Source organism: Typopeltis vanoorti, chromosome 3 (assembly GCF_054136105.1).
Source record: "Typopeltis vanoorti isolate ZY-2024b chromosome 3, IOZ_Tvanoo_1.0, whole genome shotgun sequence".
NCBI lineage: Eukaryota > Metazoa > Arthropoda > Arachnida > Uropygi > Thelyphonidae > Typopeltis > Typopeltis vanoorti.
In genome coordinates, this window is record NC_143551.1 from 129,946,570 (window position 1) to 129,964,954 (window position 18,385).

Genomic DNA, 18,385 nt, shown 5'->3' on the forward strand with positions numbered 1-18,385 from the left:
ATTAGTTGCAACACTAAATTAGCTGTATACAAGACAGTGTTCAAACCAGTTTTAACTTATGGATCTGAGTCAGAAGTAAAACACTTGACCAAAGACTAGAGACTGCAGATATGAGAGTCCTGAGAAAGATTAGAGGCGTGAACGGATGGCATCAATGGCAATATCATATTAAAAATGAGGATATTAGGAAAGAACTTGATATTGTCAGCATCCAGGAATGCATTAGCAGAGCTAATCTCAGGTGGTATGGTCACTTAAACAGAATGGGAGAGGAAAGATTAGCAAAACCTCTGCCAGGTTGGCAGGAAAATAACCCAGAGGAAGACCAAGATATAGGTAGATTGATATGATACAAAGTGTCTTAGACGATAGAAAGATAAGATCTGATGATGTTGGAATCTTGACCAGTAACAGACTGATTTGGAGGAAAATTGTAGATAGGAAGTTAGTAATGATGTAATTTTTTCATGTAGTACTGTCATATCCTATACACCCCTTGAGGGTACATGGCAGGAATTTGATGATGACGATGATAATAAAGTAAAATTCGAACTGTAACAAGCTAAGAATGACAAGACAATTAAAAAGGTTTCAAAGATACAAAAAGATTTGTAATGAAAAAATGAAACTAATGAAACAACCATTTTCTGGGGAACAATTCTGAATCATTTGGTTCTGGTTGCAGACAAATTTAAGAAGTATTTTACAGGAAGATAATTTCTTAATGATATAAGAACTGATAAGGTTGGAGAAAGGGATGATATCTTCTTTGTTGGTAAGAAGTTGCATATTAGGGTTAATCTTTCACTTTTTATCATCTTCAATAAGCTGTATGGAATTGAAAATCTGCAGAAGTTATTGTAATCTAAGGCTGGCTCATCACACAGAGTAAGAATTATGGTAAGATAATTTTTCTATTATCTAGGAATCTTATATTTGAAAGGGATTGCTTGTTAAGGCAGGCACAGTACAGTTTTTTCTAAAGGAGAGAATGATTATGACAAAAAACATTTTTGAAATTAACAGTCATGAAAGAACTGGATCAAAGCAATAACTATGATGTGAATTATTTGGATTTTGTTGGAGTAAAGCCAAGTTTCACATAAACTGTTATTAGGATGTTTCAAATTTTCCTATCCAGAAAAGGATAGGATACTGACAGAAAACTAGCTAGATGACTTTCTTCTAAACTACCTAATTCATGGTTCCAAGTCATGTAACCCACTGAACTTGTTATATTTATAAATGAGTTATGCATTTAATATAAACATAAGGATTATATTAATACATAAAGACTAACTGGCTACAAGAATCAGTAATGCCATTTAAAAATATTATACTTTGGTGTTGATCTTGAGTAAAATGTCACTGGTCTTTTTAACCTGAAAAGTCAAAATTTTCATTCCCCATGGCATGATAAGACTTACCAGAGTTATACTGCAACTGGATTTCTTTTGATATGTATTTAACCAGTCCTTTGTAAAATACATGGAAAAACTAACCTCCTGTTCCATCTCCTTTGGTAAAATCACCTCCTTGAATCATAAAATCCTTTATTACCCTGTGGAACACAGAACCTTTATAACCAACAAGATTTTCATCTGTACTTGGCTACAGAAAAATAAACATAAAACAATGAATATTATCAAGTAATATATAAGCTCATATAGTCATCTTAAATCTATAAAAATATCTGGGACTAATGTCTTGAAATTGTAAAAATTCAAGCAGCTGCAACTAGATTTTGTATTTCTTATACAAGCTGTAATTATGTGAATATAGTGTAATAATATAGTGTATTCTGCATACACTATATTATTACAGAACTTGCACATAGCATACTTTAGCAATATAAATTCCCAAAATGTTCAGATTCTTTTATGTTAACCTTATGTATACTTGTGAGAAAGGAGGATCAGTTGTAAAATTAGTCAAAGCAGGAATTTCATGAAACAAGTGTAAAGACTGTTAGACTGATAGTGTTTTGTCTAAAAGTTCTCTGAATCACTTTTGGAAAGAGGTTCAGCAATTAAGTGTTTGTAATTGTATATTACATATTAACATATCCCTAGTGAATGCTTTATAGTAAATGCATTTGTTATCTAAACCTTCTTGATGGCACACATTCTGTGCATTATTATTCTTGCATGAGCACCTCTATGGAGTCCCAAGACTCATTATGAGAGACCTAATCTAATCTATCATACCTCTAATTGAAGCCATTAACAGACAAAGCACTCACAAATGGTTTAGGCAATCCATTCCATTTATTCACTAATCTCCAACCAAAAAATTTAGTTTTCACACTCTTGCCCAACTTCCAGGGATGACCTCTTGTTCTATCCTCTCTAGCCAAGTGCCAAAACATTTCCCCTGCACCAATCCTATAAAATCCTTTAACTTAAATGTTTCCATCATATCCCTCCCCTCCCTTTAACCTATCAACCAAGTTTTGCAACCCACAAACCCTCAATCTATTCTCATAGGGAGCATTCCACAGACCATTTATCAACTTGGTCACTTGCTTCTAGATCCTCTACTACTTCATCCTTAAGAAATTCAGGTTATCAGACTACCACAGTAATCCTCATCTCTGCTTGAGAGCGAGTGTGTTCGTCAATTCCCCCAAATTCCCTTAATGTGGTACATAGCTTGTAATCTTTGTATTCCAAAATGCAAACTTGACACTTTTCCACATTAAACTGACACCCATTATGTTCTGCCCATACTGTCAGCCTACTTAAAACCATCTGCAAGCTCTCTAACATCACCTCGACTAACTATTATCCTACCTAACTTTACCTCATCAGCAAACAAACTGAATATCTCCCTTCAAATTATTCATCATTTATATAAAAATTAAACAGCAGTGGTCCAAATGCTATTTAATATACTACTTTTTGGAGTATGTTCATAGTCACCCTTTTAACTATATCACCTGTTTATATCCATCCCCATTTGTTGCAGCTTATGACAGAGTTCTGTGTGGTATCCTTTGAATAGCCTTTGCAAAATCCAGCAGTATCATTATGCAGCCATTACTTTTATCCAACTCAGCTATCACTACTATAGAAAATTAGTAGATGAAAGAATGACCAACCCTTCACAAAGCCATGCTGCCTCTCATAGCAACATGAGAGGCAGCATGCACCATCTGCATTCATTATTCTTCCAACTACTTGCCACATAATGAAAAACTCTTTGGGATTTCCTTTGCCTGCTTAGCTAATTTCTTCTCAATCTGATTTTTCCTTCTTTACCATGCTGGTCACCTTTCTTCTTATATACCCTACGAATTTTTTTTTTTTTGAACCTCGTGTAATGATTCTATTCATCCAGCTAACTCCTACTTGATTTACCCTCCTGACCTTGGATATACAGTGTGATGTTACTTCTTCCAAATATTCCTTGGCTATTCTTCCATGCACTGTGAATATCTTTCTCTTGCCATAATACTGCTTCAAGCTGCCTCCCAAGTGCATCATTCTGCATATACCCCCTGCTAACTAGAATTTCCATGTTTTGCTATCCCCTCAAGACAAACCCATGTGCACATTTCCCCAAATGGAGGCAGCATAACAATCTTAGTTATAGGTAGGTCTTTGATCTTATAACCAGATCCAATACACTTGTATCCCAAGTCCCCTCCACCACATTTTCCTTCAAGTAATTATCTCTAAGTGTATAAATTCCATTTCCTTCCTGCCATGTGATTTTTCCTCCTAATTTATGTTTCTGAAGTTGAAGTCACCTAAAATAATTACCGAACTTGCACTCATTATACTAATCAGCTGATTCACGTCTTTCACATCATCATTGGCACCACCTGGCCTAGCAACAACCAATTTTATTAATTTTGTGTTATTAATCTGAAACATACACCAGATCAACTCAAAAGAACTGCCATCTGCCCAACCGACTCCTACTCTTATTATCTGCTATCATCAGCAGTACCCCATCCCTGTTCTGTCTATTATATCCTTACTGAAAAATACTAAATCCATCATATATTATCTCTAACTATACCACCTGCTGTTAGCCAAGTCTTACTACTGCTTATAACTTTCTAAGATTATAAGCCAAAACCTCCTTCCCCTTATTTCTGAGACTACTTGCATGAGTATATAGGAACTGTTGCATCCCCTTAGCCCACTCCCAACCACATTTACATCCTGAACTGATTACCTCATTCAATATTGTTGCCTTATAGACTAGATTCTGCATTTTTTGTTCATTAACATGCTCAGCTTCATGGATGTTGCCACACACACGCTTACATGCACCATAAATACTTTAATTTTCCTGACTTTGCACTTATATCCTCAGTGAATAAAGCTCTCTTTGAATCCATTTAAGTGCAGTCCATCAGCATTGTACAAATCTGTCCAAACTACATCATGCCTTCTGTAACCTGTGTATTGATTCAAATTCCTCAGTTTGCCTCTATCATAGTGTGACAGAGACCTTTTCGCCTTTTCTTCTTTTTCACTTCTTCCAACTTTTTCACATCCTCCTTCATACAATACTTCACCTCTTAGGTCACTAGTTCCAGCCAAATCAATTCTTTCATGTTCCTCTTTTGCATTCTGACAACATTTATCACTGCACTTATCCAATAATGCACTTGTTAAAGCTATTATAATGGCCAAAAAAACTAATTAAAACAACAGAATAATAAGGGTCATGAACATCATCAACAGTACAATGAAGATACAGGAAGCACATTGACAATCATCTTGAATGTGTAAGAAAAATCAAAATGTAGACTATTTTTAGCAATGGATTAGATCCGAGATTCTCTATGTTACTACCACTTAAATTTTATTAAGTTCAATTTAAAGATCACTTAAAGAGTGAGAGGAGATTTTCACATAGCTTGTAAGGAATGCAGAAAACTGACGAGGGGTTTTGCTCCGATATCCAAACCTTCCCTTTCTCATGGTGCATTTAATTAGTAGGTATCCACTTGAATACTGAATGAACAAAGCATGTGCTGGTAATGTGGAATTTAGTCAACCAAACTGTGTTGTGTATAAGGTCAACAAAATTATGATACATGATGAAATACCATGCTGGTCATGATGTTTCCAGCTTAAACAAGGCTCCCACCCACCCCCGATTGATTTATTGACACAAGGACAGCAGTACAAAAGATAAAGTGATAAATTAGTAAATATATACTGCTGGTCAACTGGCCTGGTTGGCCAAGTGTTTAGCACATTCACTCTCCAATCAACAGGTTGTGGACTAATCCCGCAGTGGGCATGCATGTTTGCAATTGTCTTTAGGTGGCAGATTGATTTCGTCACCTGGTGTGAGAACACCACCCTGCTTATTGGTGGCCTGAAGCAGCTTGAAAAAGTTCAATGTTTGGTCTCTAGAGGAGACCAGTTCCTGAACTGTAAAAAAATTATAATATAATAATATATATATATATGAAAAATCCTTAGCCCACCCATGGTAATACAAATATACTATAGGTTTATTAATAAAAACCTTTTGTGGTGGGAAACCATAAAAACTGCAAATTAGGCTAGTATATACACAAAAATAGAGTTCATAATCAAATGTTCTTACATCCTATACACCTTCCCTGAGGGCACATGGCAGGAATTTGATTATGTTCTTATATAAATTGATTCTCTATAAAAGTTAAATGTGTTATGCTAAAACACACCCTAACTCAGCATCAGAGTTCAAGATTGGTAATATCAATATAAGAAGCTTGAATGGCAAAGAAATGGAGCTAGCTGAGGAATTGGGTAAGCACCAGTTGGAAGAAGTTTTTTTCCCCACTTGGTTAGACTACAAATTATACATTTAGTTTAATCCTTTATCTAAGTATAAGCAAACAAAGTTTGCACCTGAAGTATCTTCAGGACTGGGGCAACTTGTGGCAAAGGTGGACCGAGTTCTCATCACTTTCCTTAGTCTTCCATAATGCAAAGCACATCTCCTTTCAGACATGTATCATGCTATGCATTATGGGAAGGGTCACTACCCAGATTGTTTTGACCTTTACTGAGTAGAGGCCAGACCCAGCGGTGATACCAAGGTTGAAGCAATGCAGAACTCATATTTCCATATGCGAGTTGCCAAAAGGTGTCACACCTTATTAAATTACTCTGGAGTAGAGAAAGATGTTGGAAGTCTTTTTTCCACTTGATTAGACTATAAATTATATGTTTAGTTTAATCCTTTATCCAAGTGTAAGCAAGCAAAGTTTGCGCCTGAAGTATCTTCAGGATTAGGGAAACTCGTGGCAAAGGTGAACTAAGTTCCCATCACTTTCCTTAGTATCCAATAATGCAAAGCACATCTCCTTGCGGACATTTATAATGCTATGCATTACGGGAAGGGTCACTACACAGACCGGTTTCGACCTTTATTGAGGTATCTTCAGTGAGAGCCAGATCCAGAGGTGATTGCATCATGGGATACTAAGGAAAGTAATGAGATATATATATCTGGTACTTACCCATTAAATTATATATTTAATGGGTAAATACCAGATATAATTGTAACAGAGCAACATAATTGGAGTGACTGAAACTCAAAAGACAAAAATCGTTGAGATTTTCTGAGCAATAAATACAAAAATGTTATATTCAAGCAATGACAATCAAGGAAAAGAAGGAGTAGCCATAATATTCAACACTAAATATGAGACTAATCTTCTTGAATGGCAAGCAGTGTCAAGTAGAGTGATGTGGGCAAATACCAGAATGGGGAAACAGAACAATGAGAATTTTTAGTGAAAATGGTAAATAAAATATGGAAATAGACAACAGAATCAAAGCTGGTATGGTAGGAAATCAATTGAATAAATTTATATAGAATAAGAGAAATTAGTCAAAACACTAAATTAGCTGTATACAAGACAGTGTTCAAACCAATTTTAACTTGTGGATCTGAGAACTGGGTCAGAAGTAAAACACTTGACCAAAGACTAGAGACCACAAATATGAGTCCTGAGAAAGATTGGGGGCACGAACAGATGGCAATATCATATTAAAAATGAGGATATTAGGAAAGAATATGACATTGTGAGCATCCAGAAATGCATTAGCAGAGCTAATCTCAGGTGGTATGGTCACTTAAACAGAATGGGTATGGAAAGATTAGCAAAACAAGTGTTCTCTCCAGGTTGGCAGGAAAAAGACTCAGAGGAACCAAGATATGTGCATTGATACAGTAAAAAGTGCCTTAGAAGATAGAAATATAAGATCTAATAATGCTTAAGTCTTGACCAGTAACAGGCTGACCTGGAGGAAAATTGTAGATAGGAAGTTAGTCGTTATCATCATCATCATCATGCATATCAAGGATTTAGGCCTAGCATGGCCTGTTACGGCCTTAGAAGTTATTGTTGAATTGTTTAAGAGGACGTCCTGGTTTTCTTTTTCCTAATGGCTTGTACTTTAAGGCTTGTTTTGGTAATCTTTCTGTTTTCATTCTTTGAACGTGTTCCATCCATTTATGTTTATATTTTTTAATTTTTTCTATTACTGGTTCTTGGTTTAATTCTTTCATAATTTCTTCATTTCTTTTGTGATCAAATAGGGTATACTTTGCAGTTTTTCTCATAAACTTCGTTTCTGCTGTTGTTAATCTTTGTCTTTTTGTTTATTTGTAGTACTATCATATCCTGTACACCCTTTGAGGGTAAGTGTCAGGAATTTGATGATATATATGTTATGCAATTTATCTGAATCTGATAACATCTGCCCAAGTGTGTGTGACTCAGCTTGCGTCTCGTGTGGAGAGCTGTATCCAATATCTTTGTCTTCTTATTTATTTATTTATTTTTTTTTTTTAAATCTCATATTCTCTCCATAACTCAGACCCAAGCATTAGCTTCAGTTTTCCTTCTACTTCAGTCTGATGTGTTTTATAGTGCTATTAAGATAATGTCTTATTATGCGAAAGTGTTTTCACAAACAATGCACATTTTCCTGACGGATGCAATATAAAAAGAACTTGTTCTTCTGCTGTTCATTGAATTGATGCTTATTATCACCTGTTTTTCTTTTTCACTGTGATGGGTAACAATGTAAAAATAAGGCTTAACTTTCAAAAAAGTATAAAAAAGTGTTCACAAAGGCAGATGAATTACAACTCAGTAGAGCATGAGTATTAATTGTAAATTCACAAAAACTTGTAAGCACCACTGTTGCTAATGTTTGGTGCCTCAGGATGAAACGAACAAGTGAATGTGCAAAAGATGTGCACGAAACAATAAAATCGCTAAAAATAATTACTAAGTTTTAGCTTTTTGGATATTAGTAAGTTGATCTCCACCCTCAGCCATCTCATTTCTGGTTCAAGGCAATCAATAATTTCATGAGCATCTAGGGAGGAGACTACTGTAGACAATTACTACTATCTCATGTTCTCTATATTTTTTCAAAAACAGTGCAAGTTCTGCAGTATTTTCTTGAGGGATTAAAAACCAGAGTTTCTGAGAGAAAATACCCTATTGCCTATGCCAAAGAATGACTCAACTGCCTTTAAAAAACATTCTAATTAAACAAAAAAAATTTTTTTTAAGTGATGACTACACACAAAAGGTTAAAAGGACCTATAACACCACAGTGCCACATGTGGACAAGTGATTAAGGAGAAAAAGGTAGTTTATTGATATTTCTTAAAGAATGGAAGTTATACTCAGCAGGAGAAAAAAAACAGTATGGGGGAAGATTGTTCCAAAGAACAGAGGTGGATAGAATGGAGAGTTGGACAGTGTATAGGTGTTGGCCAGTGAATGATCTAATTATGTGGTTAGAAGAAAGCAGAGAAATGGTAATGACCAATTCAGAGGGACGGTGCCCATGAAAGGACTTACAGACCTAGGCACAGTGAAACTAAGCACTTATGGGAAAGTGACTGAAGGGAGTAATCTGTGAGGGGAGGGTTATTTAGTAAGTGGATTGTCCTCTTACAAATATCAAGAATTCTTAGGGAGGTATGGGTATATTATCCCAGATGTGGGAATAATATTTGAAAGTTGGCCAGATCCGGGACTTAAAATGTTAGTTGAGAGGAAGAGAAGTAAATGATTTGAATGGAAAAGAAAAAGGTTAACAGTTCAATCCAAGAACAGAAAATTGATCTTGAAAGAAATTGAACCAGAATCAAACTTGCAATTGTTTTTCTTCTGGTGGTCGGGCACTACAGAAGCAAATGCAGGGCTACACAGGCACAATGTGAAATATATTTCATAAGTTAAATATAAGTTAGGATTTTTCTCAGGTATTTGCACTTAACGTTGTGCAGACAATAATTGATTTTACTGTTGAAATATTATATATTCACTACATGAAGCTATGATTACATATGAGAAGCATCTCACAGTATTCTTACCTCTGTTTGGTGTTTATTGCATAGCTCAACAAAATTCTTTGCAGTTTTGGGTACAGTTTTACCAAACAGTCCAATTTCTATCCTGCCAGCCTCTTCTCCCCCAATAGTAATGTCGAAGTATACCTGAAATATATATAGCATAAATAAGAATGTTCGTGGAAGGGGAAAAAACTGTCAAAATGTTAATTTTACTGATGTCGCTCTGAAATAAATAATTTGAATTTCTGAAAATCACTTTCATGTACCTGCTCCTTATAAACTCAAAAATTATACATACATGTACTAAATATAGCATACAAAAATTGCAGGAATAAAAAAAAGACTAAGGGCCCAAAATAACCCATATTATACACATCTACCCTTAGTCCTCTTTGCCTTTTTATTCCTGTAATTTTATCATCAGATTGATGATATGTAAACTCATGGGGGTGTAAAGATATTTTCATAGTACCACATAAAAAAGGTTACATCTTTATTAACTTCCTATTGACAATTTTTATCTAAATTAATTTGTTCTGTCAGGACTTCAATACTGTGAGTTCTTATATATAAAATATAGCATTATATCTTATATTCTGGTAAAAGAAACTTCTTTTACTAATCTTTCCCCATTCTGTTTAACACGTTCGCTGCCACGCTACTCAGTCATAGTTTGTTCCCGCATGCCAAGCGCTTTTCGCGTCTTCAAGATCACTACGAGTAATCTCGTAGCCGGCTTATCAGACAGAATTTTGTTTCATACGCCAACTACTAGTAATCTTGTATCACTTCCATCTATATATTACATGTGCTGATGCCAGTGTTTATTGCGTCTAGTTCAGTTTTAGTTTCTAGTCTCTAAGAACCTTCAATTTCGCCATGACCAGTAAAAGAAAACTTACTGATATAGAAGTAAAAGCTTATGCTAATATGAGCGATGATGAATTTCATGAAATATTTGGTTCCGATTCTGAAGATGATCCTACAGACGACTCTAGCGGTGACTCCGATGATGAAGCAACTTTTGAAGATGAAGTTAGCAACCAGCCAAATATATCAACATCAACTTATTGGGAAAATTCAGAAGAAGAAGAGCCCCCACAATTTGATTGAAACTGCAGGTTTTAAAATTGACACTGGAAATTTCAGTATCAAAAGGTTAGTTGAATTTTTCTTTTCTGAAGATTTTCTCACAATTTTAGTAGAACAAACCAATTTATATGCTTTACAAAATATTGAGGAAAGCCGAGCGCACTTCAAAAAAAGTCGAAGAATTTCTAACTGGAAAGCAACACACATACCTGAAACGAAATTATTTCTTGGACTTTTACTTCATATGGATCCTTGTAATTTACCGTCTATTGAGCATTATTAGAGTACAAATCAACTTTACAATTTGCCATTTTGGCGCTCTAAAATGAGCCGAAATCTATTTCAAATTTTATTGCGTCATTTGCATTTTGCAGATAATTCCCAAGCAGCTAATGATAAATTGCACAAATTAAGACCAGTCCTAGATCGTTTTAATAGTGTAATGCGAAATTGCTACACACCAGACAAACTTATGTATTGATGAGTCAATGGTGTTGTGGCGCAGTAGACTGACATTTCGGCAATACATAAAAAACAAAAAACATAAATATGGCGTGAAATTCTATGAACTGTGTGAATCAAATGGATTGGTGATAAAAATAAAAATTTATACAGGAAAATCTGAATCGTCTTTAGCGAAAATGGGTCACGCATATGATGTTGTATTCCACTTGATGGAAGAATATTTACAGGGGTTATGTATTGCATATGGACAATTTTTATAATTCTGTAGCTCTAACAGAATCACTTACCAACAGAAAAACGTATGTGTGTGGAACGCTGAGAAATAATAGGAAAAACAATCCACCAGATGTTATTCAAAAGAAACCTAAAGAAAGGGGAATTTGTCTGGCAAAGAAGAGGTCCTGTTGCAATCAGCAAATGGAAGGATAAGAGGGAAGTCCTTTCCATTTCAAATATGCACAAATTTGAAATGGTTGAAGCGCAAAATCGGAATGGTAAATTTCAGTTAAAACCTAATATCGTTAGGGATTATAATTTGGGTATGTCATGCACCGATCTTTCTGATCAAATGCTTTCATACTATTCCATCTTACGAAAGACAATTAGATGGCCAAAGAAATTGGCAATACGCATTTTTGAGGTATACATTCAAAATGCACATAAATTTTATAACATGATTACTGGAAATGCAATGTCTGCATTAAAATTTAGAGATCAATTTATCTCAATTTTTGTTGGGATGGATGAACTTACAGCATCAGAGAATATCAGGAGGAATCAGGATTTTCATTATTTGGAAATTTTACCACCAACAGAAAAAAAAGAAACACCCGACAAAGCCATGCCGTGTCTGTACAAGAAACAAACTATTATTATTGTCCTGTTTGCCAGGAAAAACCATCATTGTGCGTGGAAAATTGTTTTAAAATGTACCATTCTTAATTTGAATAATTTTTTTTTTTTTTTTTTTTTTGCTGAGTGCTTTATTTCATTGATTGGTTTTTATTTTTATTGATTTAACTAGTTTAAAATTGATTTACAAATTACGTGTTATACTACGGATTAACTCGCGCTTGGCATACGAGGTTGGTAATCGACATACGAGTATACTCGTATAATAAATTTAGTTTAATCCTTTATCCAAGTGTGAGCAAACAAAGTTTGCACCTGAAAGTATCTTCAGGACTGGGGTAAGATGGTACAACACCAGGGCAACTCGTTGCAAAGGTGGAGCAAGCTATCAACATTCCTATCTCAGTATCTCCTATAATGCAAAACATCTCCTTGCGGATATGTCTAATGTTATGCATTAAGGGAAGGGCCACTACTAAGACTAGTTTCGACCTTTATTAAGGTCTCTTCAGTGGGAGCCAGGCCCAAGTGGAGATACTGGGCAGAAGCATTAGCAGGTCATCTCTACCTATAGGAGTTGCCAAATGGTGTGCCACCCTTTTTTAAATAAATTACTCTGGATTTAGAGTAAGATGTTGAAAGTTTATTTTTCACTTGGTTAGAGTATAATAGAGACCTCAAAGGTCTAAACTAGTCTGGGTAGTGGCCCTTCCCTTAATGCATAACATTAGACATATCTGCAAGGAGATGTGTTTTGCATTATAGGAGATACTGAGATAGGAATGTTGGTAGCTTGCTCCACCTTTGCAACGAGTTGCCTGGTGTTGTACCACCTTACCCCAGTCCTGAAGATACTTTCAGGCACAAACTTTGTTTGCTCACGCTTGGATAAAGGATTAAACTAAATTTATTATATGCTGATTTATCTCTCTCTTCTTTTTTTTTTTTTTTAAAAAAAAAAAAAAAAGAAAACAAAGAGTTCTACTTCAATGATATAAAATTTAACTCTCAGACTAAGCCTTCTGAATTATGCACTGTAGCCACTGTAAAAACTTTCATACTTCCATATTTGGCCATTTGTGGTCAATTATCTACTCCAGCTGCCTTTCCATATTTCAAGTTTGTGATGGATTTTTTCCTACCTCAAGTATTGATATGTACTCCTGATTGCATTTCACATGTTTTCTACAACTGTGCTGTCAGTTCTTGTTTCTTTCAAAGTAAATATTCCAGATGTCTAAAATACTTCAGTTTTCATGTCATCTTTGTCATCTGACTTCTTTCTTTCTTCAGCTTTTAAACTTTTTCACTGCCTTCCTGATATTTATTTTCTATATTGTCTTCTTTCTCACAACCTGTTTAACTAATTTTACACACACTGCTTCACTTTCTTATGCACATGCTGACTTACTTGCCAGGAAGTTCAGACTGCCTCTAACTTCCTGAGTCCATTATGGAATTCGGATTTTTTTTTTTTTTTTTTTATCCTTACAAGCTGCCCTGGCTGGATGAGTGGCTAACATATACACTAACCAAGTGGCTGTGGCTTCAAATCCCAGCATGAGTAATTGTCCTACTGTGTGGAAAGGGTATCTGCAACTCTCCCACTAGTAGAAGCTTCACCCCTAAAATCCTATTTGGTACGTACAAGAGTGACAATATAGCTTCCAGTGATGCCAGATATGAATAATTATCCTTACAGACCATCTTGATACACATCTTTCTTGCTGAAAGAAAGTTTTCCTCAGGATATGCCACTATCTCCAAGATTTGGAGATAGTGGCATATCCTGATTCTTGAATTCCATTTTTCCTTAAATATTTGTGTATCTGACTATCTATAATTCACCTCTGAAATTCACTCAACTGATTTAAAAAAAACAAAAACTATTAATATGATATTCAATTTTATCTTGTTCAAAAACTGTTTGTATTTCAGATCTTCTTGTATAGTCATTTATTCTCGACCAGTGTGAAAATATTACTATCAACAATAATAGTGTTAATGAGAGACTTATTTTTTGTGTGTGTTCCCTCCATGTGAGAATATCTCGATGCTGGATCTTTTCTGAGATGTCATTATTTCTATTTTTGGCTGAAGTGTTCATTCAATATAAAATGAATATTAAGAGAGACCTCCAAAGGAGTTAAGGACTCACTGAGGGATGCCACATACTACACACAAACCGGTTATCATATTTACTCTTGAATTCATTCACACTGCTTGCACACACAACATCCAATGGTAATCCATTGGAATTGCACACCACCTTATGAGAAAAATCTAGTCCTCATCCACTTCTTAGCAGCGTTAAATTCTCAGATTCCAAGGATGCCCTCTTGTCCTTTCTCAACCCTCCATAAAATGAAAAATTCCATCAACTGAAATTTTGTATGACCCTTTCAAAAGGTTTGTACATCTCAATATATCACCCCTCTTTCTCCTGTTTGCTAGTGTCTGCAGTCTACAAAATTCGCAATCTGTCTTCATAATCAGTATTCCACAATCCTGATATATTTTTTAATCCTCTCCTTTGCACTCTCTCCACTGTATTGGAATTACAACAGAAACTAGGAGACCAGACATGCACAATAGTCCAAGTGGGGTCTTATCAAGGCAAGTAAAGAGAGAGGAAAAAAAGAAGCAAATATTACAGTTCAACTAATATTGGTGCTGTCTGTATGTTTTCACTGACAAGAGAAGCAAAGTTTACAGCTCTAATGCACATTTTGGAAGTGATTGAATGAAATCACCTCAGTGCATAATTTTCCTCCAAATTAGTCTGTTACTTGTTACAGCACTCCAGTAACATTTTGTGCTTATGCACCTTTTGACTGAATAAAACCATTTAGATATCTGTGGGACTTTTTCCTGCCATCTCGGCATCAAACACCTGCTTTGCTAACCTTTCCTGCCTAATTCTGTTTAAGTGGCCCTACCACATTAGATTAGCTCTGCTCTCACATTCTTGAATGCTAACAAGCAATTTGAACATGCAGTGAACAATGTAAAAAGTGATTAGTGTTAAGTTTTGTTTAAAGATAAAGTATTACTACAAATGGAGAAAACCGACTAGCTTGACCCCCCCCCCCCGAAAAAAAAAAAAAAGAAGTCATGCACATGAGAGATCTAAGTCATGAAGCTAAAGAAATCAATCAATTGTGATTTATTTTATTGGCAATGGATCAGTATCCACAAATAACTTATATTAATATTTCATTGACTGGTGTAAGACTTACATTGGCCAGCAACATTAAATTCACACTACAGTTTCTTTGCATATGAAACTATAATCTGGCTGCCTTCCCCACCCTCTTAATACCTCCAACTCAAACCATAAACTTTGCTATCAATCATTTAGGAAAAAAAAAAAAAAGATTATACTGTTTAATGAACTATAAATGCTCAAACACCTGCTTACGATTGTGTTCTTAAAATGTTTACATTTTTACGAATATAATGGAATTTTTATAGTGAAAAAACAATAAAATTCAAGTGGCAAGAAAAAGGAAAACTGACCATAGAAGGTACAGCAGTGGGAATGGATGATAAGGTGCTGAAAGAATGCTCAAGAGAGAATTAGCAATGCCTCCAACTTATTAAGTCTCAACACAAGCAAAATGAATGGAAGGAAGAATTCCATTACGCATGAAAGAAAGACCAAGAGGAATATAGTATAAGCCATTAAGTATTTCTTGAGTGGTCATTAAGGTGGTAAAGATTATTGGAATCCATGTCCAGATTGGTAGTTAACACTAATTTAATCCTTTACATAGGACAGCATGGTTTTTGTCAAAAGTAAGACTTGTTTCTGCTTGCATTTCACAAGTCAAGCAAGAGTTAGATACAAGGAATGGATTATAACAAGACACTTTTGGATTTTGCTAAAAGGCATTTAAGATTCACCTCTGCAGGTTGTTACACAAACTCAAAAGGGATGGGTATGCAAAATATACCTGTGACATGGATAGAAAAAGTGGCTAACTGACAGGTATCAGAGTACTGTAAGGAGGAGAGTGACCATTCTGGTACTACTAGGTTCTCTATTGAGACTACTGTTGTTAAACTTGGATATTAATGATATTGGAGTTAGTCTGAATTGCAACACGCTATTTGTTGACAAAGCAAAAGTTAAGAAATGTGATAAGTCATTTCTAATTCATTTAGAAATGACTTATCATTTTGTTTGTGATAGACTGTGGAAATACTAGTGGTGGTGGTCGGCGATTGATGGCGTTGGTGGAGTAGTTGCCCTCCCTTGATGAGTCTTTGGACTCCCTGGAGGTGTCAAATAATAATAACAACATAGGATCTTTGCAGACCAATCTGAATAACTAAAAATTCTATGGGCAAACGACAATGAATGGTGGTTCAGTGTTCCTAATTGTAAGATTATGCATTTAGTACTGAAAATAATGTAGGAAGAATATTATTCTAATGGTAATTTAGAAGTGCCAATGGAGCTACAGACTCTACTGTGATAGTAAACAGAATTGAAGTTTAGGGGGCTATACTGCTAAGATGGTTAAGTCAGTCATCATATTGAATAACTAATGCTGAAGAGAACATTAGCTTGTAGGAATGATTCCTTCATTTTATGGCTTTGATAACATTATGTCTCTATATAACAAACCATGCGTTACTCTGGTGTACTAGACCAGTGCTTCCCAAACTTATGGTTGTCAAAGCCCCTTTTGAAAATTAAAAGATTTCTCGGCCCCCATCGGGGAAAAGAAAAAAAAAAAAAAAAATTCTAATACAGACATTATTATAATATTTATTGTATTTATATTTAATACAAAAGATACACACCAAGTGTATTTCTTTCCCATGCATCTCCGCACCTGTGTACACTAGCAATGAAACATTAATTTAAAGCGTGAAAAACCTGGCCATTTTAAATGAGTGCAAGATTTTGCGTTTGCAAGCTTTTTTGTGCTTCTTATCAATACTTTTGAAGTGAAATTTTACTAACTATTATAATAACGGAATTAACTCACGTAAATTATTCTTTATTATAATTGAATAATTAAATAAATTTAGGAAATTTAACCTTAGCTACTTAGGTGGCACTTTGTGAATATAACAGTTATTGTTTAATTAGCCTTGTACCTGTATTGATGATGCCCATGATGCTCGGGTGAAAATTCTACGAATAAAGAATAATTTACGTGAATTAATTCTGTTATTACAATAGTCAGTAATATGTCTACTCACGGTATTTCCTTAGTGAAACTTATACATAAGCCTACATTTACTAATATTCATTAAGCACCAAAATACGCAGGAAGCAAAATTTGTGAACCAACACCAATGCGTGAATTTTTCCATTAAAATATAAAAAATAACAAAAAAGAAATAATAAATAATAAAAATTAAATAAAAAAAAGATCTACTTAGTCTTAAAGCATTTTAAATTTGTTTTCATTATTTCACGGCCCCCAAGGTGGCTGCGGCCCACAGTTTGGGAAGTGCTGTATTAGACTACGAGTACCTTAAACATTGTTCTTTAGTGAGGCAAGGAAAACCTTGTCATGTTCAATGCCACCAAAACAGTCTTGCTTCTCTCACTCTTGCAAAAGAGATTTCAGCTCACCTCAGCAAAGCTGCCCAACATCCCTTTACTGTGCAACTGCACACACACACAAAACCTGCTTCTCCTCTTCTATTTTGTCCACCTCTATCTTCTGGAACAGCCTAACTCATGAAGTATTCCCCAACAACTACCCTTAAAAAAAAAAAAAAATCAATAAACTTCTATCTTAGACCTCATCTACACCCCACACACAGCACTGAAGTGCTTATAGGTCTCTCAACCTCTTGTGTATGGGATCTCTCTCATATATAAATTACTGTGTCCAGAGACAGATGAAGAGATGAAGTTCAAGCAGCAAGATAATATCTAGCCTATGGAATTGTGTATATGAAGACAAGTTGAGTGAATGTGGACCTCAAGAGATAGAAACATACAAGTCAATAAGGCAGCCTTCTAGTGTAGACATAAGACATAATTTACATCTCGATGAGATGTAGAGAACTTTGGACTTTGGGTCATCCTTGGAAAGTGAACGAGCATAATTAAGAAGCATGAGATGCAACTTGCATCTCATGCTTCTAATGATGAATTTAGATCTCATGGATGTAAATTCATCTTCAGTGAACATTTTCAAAAGAAAGATGCAGGTATTTGTGGACCCTATGATCCAGAAGAAGCCCTTTCTCAATAAGTCCTTGACTGCATAATAAAGTGACTATCATGCAGTAAATGTATGCTCCAGGAAGATTGCAAAACATCAATAATAGGTAAATTATTGCCTTTTTAGTACTTTTTCCTCATTATAATGCACTGTTGATATTTTATGCTTTCTGGTTCAGTCAAAAGCATTCTTTCAAGGTTACATGATGGTCAGCAATCATTGTGGAGAATTTATGGAGGCAAAAACGCTCATGTTGGAGTAATTATTTTACTTACAATTAAGCTAATAACACTCAATGTTTAGACCTTTATATTGAGTTGATCATCAGGAAAACATGCACAAGACACAAGCTACATGACACTAAAGTAAGCTAAATCTAAATACTTTGTTAATCGTTTAGACTAGCCTGACGTGGTGAAAAAAAAAAAGAAAAAGTA

The 18,385-nt window shown here is 35.0% G+C and overlaps 1 protein-coding gene across 1 annotated transcript in view; it reads right to left on the reverse strand.

The window, feature by feature from the left end:
* LOC150108567 (peptidyl-prolyl cis-trans isomerase B) overlaps positions 1-18,385 on the reverse strand; it is a 50,052-nt gene that overhangs the window by 24,180 nt on the left and 7,487 nt on the right. Inside the window, exons 2-3 of the mRNA XM_090416008.1 lie at positions 9,364-9,486; positions 1,503-1,611 (exon numbers count right to left, since the gene is read on the reverse strand). Coding sequence (XP_090272134.1) covers positions 1,503-1,611; positions 9,364-9,486 — 232 coding nt within the window. The remainder of the gene's footprint in view (positions 1-1,502; positions 1,612-9,363; positions 9,487-18,385) is intronic.